The sequence below is a fragment of the Gossypium hirsutum genome, chromosome A12, assembly GCF_007990345.1.
Source record: "Gossypium hirsutum isolate 1008001.06 chromosome A12, Gossypium_hirsutum_v2.1, whole genome shotgun sequence".
In the NCBI taxonomy this organism is placed as follows: Eukaryota; Viridiplantae; Streptophyta; class Magnoliopsida; order Malvales; family Malvaceae; genus Gossypium; species Gossypium hirsutum.
The window spans coordinates 85552486-85559114 of NC_053435.1; the positions used below are offsets into that span (position 1 = coordinate 85552486).

General features: G+C 38.4%; 1 protein-coding gene across 1 annotated transcript; it reads right to left on the reverse strand.

The window, feature by feature from the left end:
• Nucleotides 1–20: 20 nt before the first annotated feature.
• On the reverse strand, nt 21–2937 carry LOC107925645 (exocyst complex component SEC15B). The gene has a single exon (XM_016856356.2). The coding sequence runs from the start codon at nt 2632–2634 to the stop codon at nt 223–225; it is 2412 nt and encodes an 803-aa protein (XP_016711845.1). The 5' UTR covers nt 2635–2937; the 3' UTR covers nt 21–222.
• Nucleotides 2938–6629: the final 3692 nt, after the last annotated feature.

A 6629-nucleotide genomic window follows, 5' to 3' on the forward strand; every position in this document is an offset into this window, starting at 1 on the left:
TCTACGAACAAATTCACTCATTGCCGAAAAAGAATTTAATACAACAAAAATTTCAACTCACAACTGTTAATTTAAAACAACCAGGAAAGAAAATAAATAAATAAATAAATGCTGTGCCTTAATATCAAGTAAATATATTAGCAATGAACTACTAAGAAATAACCGCGATTGCAATTGAAAAAGGTAAAAGAACATAGACATACATACATCTCCTTGCCAAAATCAGCTCACATCCTTGAGTCTTTTTATCAATGCATCCAAAGATTTCTTCTTTGGATTCTGCTTGGCACCCCTGCTCCCAAAGGTTCCAAATAGCCGATCTGATGAATCCCTTAACTTCTCTGAAATTGTCACAACTTTCCTGTAGTCCAGGGCATTGTAACTCTTCTCTGTAATTACTGGGTTCAGAAAATTCTCTGGATGATTGCTCAAAAGCAAATTGACCAACTGCCTTGACTCTGCAAGTGCATTTTTCAATTGATTTGTATCCCCTTCAGAAAATACAGGTGATAGGTTATCCGCAAAAGATTCTAACAACCGAATATCCACATCAATCCCCATAATAGCATTTACATTAAACCTCTTCACTGAATCTCCAAATAAAGCCCCGACGATCTTCTCTGATATGTGAGAAAGTACATCTTGTAAAACTCTTTTAAGAACTTGAGGAGGCAATATCTGTTGTGCGGTAGAAACCAAAGTTTCCAAATATATTATGACCTCATTCACATATTCATTACCACCCTGCGAAGCTTCGTCAGTCATCCAGTTCACATTCTCGATCAAAGTCATGAAACCATCAACCTTTCTCTTGAGCATCCCAGACAGCATGTCTTCTGCAGCATCACGGGCTTTGCTAAGAGGAAACTGCTTCCTACCCCTTTCTACCATTCTCAAAGGAATGCCAGAAAGCTGTGCAGCATGACGAAAGAAGAAATCACAAGCCCGCTCCAAAACTGCCATATTTGCTGCAACCTGCATTGCCTGAGAAACCCCATGGACAGATGAACTAATCAGCTTCAAAAGAGCCCCATCCAAAACCTCACCCAAAAGCCGGTCCAAATACTTCTTTACAACATCAAAGAAATCCAACTGCCCACCAAAAGACATAAAACTAACAGAATCCTCAATAAAAGATCTCACAATCCGACAACAATCAGGCACGGTAGATGAAAATGGCGCAACATAAGGAAATGCTGGAACAATATCCGATGTTTGTAACTGGAAGGATAGCACATTCATCGAGTACTCATACTCCTTCTTCATCAACATCTGCTCAAATTTATCAGCAGCAAGAGCTTCCGCAATCTGCTTCCGACAATCAGATAATAACAACTCATGGTACTTATCCCTATGCTTACTTAATACATTAAGCAATGCATCAACAGGGTAGCCATACCTACGCAAAGTAACTCCTAACAGACTCACATAATCCTTAATCAGTAACAAGTGATTAGCAGTTTGCATTCTAGAAAACTGATCCTCTAAAACCGAGCACATTTTACTAACAGCAGTCTCCCATAAATTCTCAACTTCCATTTTGGAAACCAAACCCCCACCTGTCCTTAAAATGCGATCTTCTATGATAAAAAACCCCGCAATTTGGGCAAAAAATGTTTGATGAGATTCAAGAAATGGGGTCATAGAAGATACTTGAAAATCCGACGTTAATTGAAGCTTCCTATTCTCAAAATAATACTGCTTAAATCGATCTTCGAGTCCTAAAGTTTGATGAATATGATAAGCTCTATATAGAGGAGTCAAATCAAATCCAAACAATCCGTTATTACCGTTATTATAACCGTCGTTCTCGTCTCCTCCGAGTCCACCGTCGTCGTCATCTTCTTCTAAAGCGTATACGCAACCTCTCAAGCTGAGTCGACTCTGTTCTTCGGCTTGCCTTTGCTTGATTCTCAGATCTTCTTCGCGTTGCCTAGCAGCCGAGGCTTGTCCGATTGCTAATTGCCCTAAATTGCGGCTCACCACGCGAATATCAACTAGCCAATCGCCGAACTCTTTACTGATTTTTCTCTCGATGTGAGATCGAATCTCTGGAATCTTCCTCTCCAGCATCCTTTTTAAAGAGGACGAAGGCGTTTTATCTTGGAACTCGTTTTCGATCGAGTCTAAGCACTTCAACACCATGTAGAAACTGCCGTTTGAGAGATGAAGGTTTGCTCTTGAGCAAAGCTCCGTCAGCTTAATACACAAAATTACCGATTGCAAAGCGGAGTTTACGTTCTTGGAAACATTTTGAGCTTCGACAAAGGAATCAAGGGAAGAAAGGAGAGGACCGCCGACTGATTGGAGCCTTGAGTTGGAGTCGGAGAGAGAGGATTTGAGAGAATCGACATCGGAGAGAAGAGATCGAAGATCATCGACGGCGAGGATGAAATCTTGGTAGTGAGATTTGCAAACTTCTTCGATTTCCGATTCTTTTGAACGAGCAAAGTGACGAAGATGATGGAGGAGGGTTTCAGGCCTTCCAGAAGCGAACACTTTGCGGACAAAAGGACCGAGGTCCTCGCCGTTACAGATGGCGGAGGAAAGTAGGAGTTGTTCCAATTTGACGCCGGAGTCGCCGCCATCAGCAGCTGCTGGCGCTACTTTACGGCGCGACCTCGTTGACTGCATTTCTTTTAACGGTAATGGTGATGGCGCCGTGATTTAAGAATGAGAGGGAGAGATGGGGAGCGGTGAATCGGAAGCTTTTGGACAGAGTGACGAGGGTAAGCTTTCTTTTTCTTTTCTTTTTTTCATTTGTTAATTTCGGTTTGACGAAAACGGCACTGAGACGATGGAAAATAGTAAGGGCTTATTAGTAATTTTGAGACTGCAATTGCCAAATGGAGACTTCCTCGTTTTCTGAAAGTCGCAATTGGAGCCGTGGTAAAGACTTCGTTTTTATGTAAGTAGAATTTACCCGACGAAGCTGTGCTTGGTTCGAGGAATATAATGTTTTTGGGGTAAATTCTTCGTATAATTACTCTAAATTTACTTTATTATTATTTTTATCACTTTAATTTTTTTATTATGAAATATAGCACATTTTTGTTTTGATCATTATGACGTTAAAACCTAAATAGAAAATTGATTAGGATGTAACATATTAAAAAGTCATTTACATATGTTTTACACCCAATTATTTCGAGTAACGCTTGCATCTTCTATATTACCGTGGCTGTTGGCACAAAGTTTGCTATTGTTTATTCCTCAGATACTATTGTTGCTTCTTTTCCGAGAAAAGAAGTTCATGACCTTTGAGCCTTCTACCTCCACACAGTATTGCTCCGTCAAGTTTTTGCCCATTGCGAAAAATTCCCTACTACTGCCTCCCGTAAGAGTCTAGGTCGTGTCTCAGTCCCAGTGTGGCTAATCATCCTCTCAGACCAGCTACTGATATCGCCTTGGTAAGCTATTGCCTCACCAACTAGCTGTCAAATGCGAGCCCTTCCTCAAACGGATCCCTCCTTTTGCTCCTCAGCTTACGGGGTATTAGCAATCGTTTGCAACTATTGTTCCCCTCCCAAAGGTAAGTTCTTACACGTTACTCACCTGTTTGCCATTGGAAACACCATTTTCCGTCCAACTTGCATGTGTTAAGCATTTCACCAGCGTTTATCCTGAGCCAAGATCGAACTCGCTATGAGATTCATAGTTGCATTACTTATAGTTTCTTTGTTCGTAGACAAAGCCAATTCAAAATTGTCTTATATCCATGCGTTTTATATTCGCCTAGAGTTAGCTCCCAGAAATACAGCCATTCCTACCCCCTCACTCAATCCCACGAGCCTCTTATCAGTTCTTATTCAATCACGGTAGGGGACAAGGCAAAATAGAAAAACTCATATTAGGTTTAGGGATAATCAGGCTCAAACTAATTGCTTCCGCCACGTTAAGGTGACACTCTACCACTGAGTTATATCCCTTCCCTGCCCCTATCAAGAAATAGAACTGACTAATCCTAAGTCAAAGGATCAAGAAACTCAACAACACCTGTAACATCCCAAATCAGGGCCTAGCCAGAAAAATGGTTTCGAGACCACAAATCCAAAATAAAAATAATTATTTTATGATCCTCATGAGGTCTATGATATGATTGCATGCTTGTGTTAAGGTTTCATGAAGAAATTCTATTGATAAAGTGTCCAATTTGACATTTAGGACTAAATTGCAAAAGTTGCAAACTGTGAGTTCTAGAAGCCTTAGGCATGAAATTGCCATGGATTATTGATTAGAGATCCTTAAATAGTAATTTGTCCAATTTCTATAATTATGGACAAAAATGGGCATGAATATGAAAAATTTGAAAGAAATGCCTTAAAGGCATTTTTGTCATTTGGTTAATAAAAGAATAAAAGAGGAAAAATAAGTCAAAATTGTGTTCATCTTCTTCATTCCATGGCCGAAATTCTCAAACTCTCCATAGCTAGAGTTTTTCAACTTTTCAAGCTTGAAAATCAAGAAAAACGGGGTCCGGACCTAGACCGAGGAAAGAACAAGATTTTGGACTAAATCGAATTAATTGTCCATATTTTGTACCGAGTATTGCCAAGATAGCTCAGGGATCGAAGGACGTCGGAGGCTCGACCACACTATCAACGGGACATTTGGGAATAGTTAGTCTCAATATTTTGTGTATGGCACGTATAAGGGCTTGGTCTTTTTGTTATATGTCATATTGGTTTAGCCAAATGTATTGGTATATGGTAACATTTGATTCACTTTGCATATGGCCATGTGATATGATTCATGTTGATCATTTGGGTTGTAACCCTAATCAATTATGTATGCATGCAATGTATTATGATTGATGTGATTGCTTGTGGATGAGATCTGTGATGAATGGCACATGTGTTAAGTGAATGAATCATTGCTAATAAGGATGACTAAAAGTATAGTACAATTGAGTAAGTTAAAGTAGGTTTAGCATGATGAGTGAATATGAAATTGGTGTGGAATGTCATATGAAAATATGATGGTTTGGATATGTGATTGTTGACATTACAAAGGCATGGATTAATCATGTTTATGAGTTTGTGAGTGACTAAATATACTATGTTGCATGCCATCTAAGATAAATGAGTAAATGAGCATTTTAAGGGTGACAAATGGCTTGGAAAATAGCCTCAAATTTGTCCACACGGGTAGACACACGGGCATGTGTCTAGGCCGTGTATGACATACGGCCTGCCCCATGGGCGTGTGATCCGGCTGTGTGTCCCCTGCACCATAATTAATGCAAAACAGAATGCCCAGTAGTAAACACAAAGGTAGAGACACGATCGTGTGTCTCAGCCGTGTGACAGGCACGACCTTAGGATATGGGCGTGTGCCCAGGCCGTGTGAAGTTTGCACTTAATTTTTGGAATTTAATTCGCCACATGGTCTAAGCACATGGGCTTGTGACTTTGCTGTGTGACCTTATTTTGGTTAATGACGTCATAGTCAGAGAGTTACGCAGGCTGAGAACACAGGTGTGCCCCAAGCCACATGGGTGTGTGTGACCACATGACCTACCCACACGAGCGTGTGACTCTCCAAAACAAGAAAATTTTCCAAGTGTCAAAAAGGTTCCGAAGGTTCTTGATTTAGTCTCAAATCGCTTCCGGTGTACATTTTGGGCGCCGTAGGCCCTTTAAAGGGCCAAATTGCATGTGGTTGAAAGGTTTCAAATTGGATGAAATTTTATGGCCCGATTTTGTGTGTTTGTTTACGTTTACGTTCGGTAATGCCTTAAACCCTGTCCCAGCGTCGGATACGGGTAAAGGGTGTTACAACACCACTATTCTTAAACAACTTGGAGCCAGGCTTTCCTTTCTTACTATTATTCTACAAATTGTTATATATTATTACATGTTATTAAGGTTATTTAAAAAATAATAATATTACTAAAAAAATTTATTGTTTATAAAATGACCAATAGTGGTCTCAAAATCCAAAATCATTGAACCTTAATAGTTTTAGGGTTTAGAGTTTGATTTTGGATTTAAGAATGGTAATAGAGTTTAAGGTTTAACGATTTTGGGTTTAAGGACTACTATTGGTCCTTTTATAAATAGTAAAAACTTTTAGTTAATGTTAAATATATTTTTTATAAACTACTTTAATGATTTGTAAAAAGATATACACAATTGACAGAACAATCAGCAATACATGACATCCTAGTCAGTTTTCTATTTAGGTTTTTATGGGACAATGATCAAAACAATAATACTTACTAACGGCACTGCTATATTTGACAAAAAAAAATTAGAGTGACTAAAACATGAATGAAGTAATTTTAGAGTAACTATTTGAGTAGTGTACCCATATTTTTAAGGTGTAATATGAGATTTCCCTAATAAGTTTTTACCTTTACATTCCAAAAATTATCTTCAATAGGTGATCTCATATTTTCGATAAATATTAAGATTTCAGAATATATGATGTGAATATCATATTATTTTAGATAATTTTTTAGTTGTGGTTGATATCAGCATTGTTACAATGCTCTTTCCAACCGTTATATTCAAGTTTTGATCTTATTTTAAAGGGTTAAAGAATTTGATAATATGTTTAGATTAAAGAAGCAGGCAAGTCTCTTGGATTTTTTTTCTATTTTTTATTAGTGAATGTAGAGTATTTAA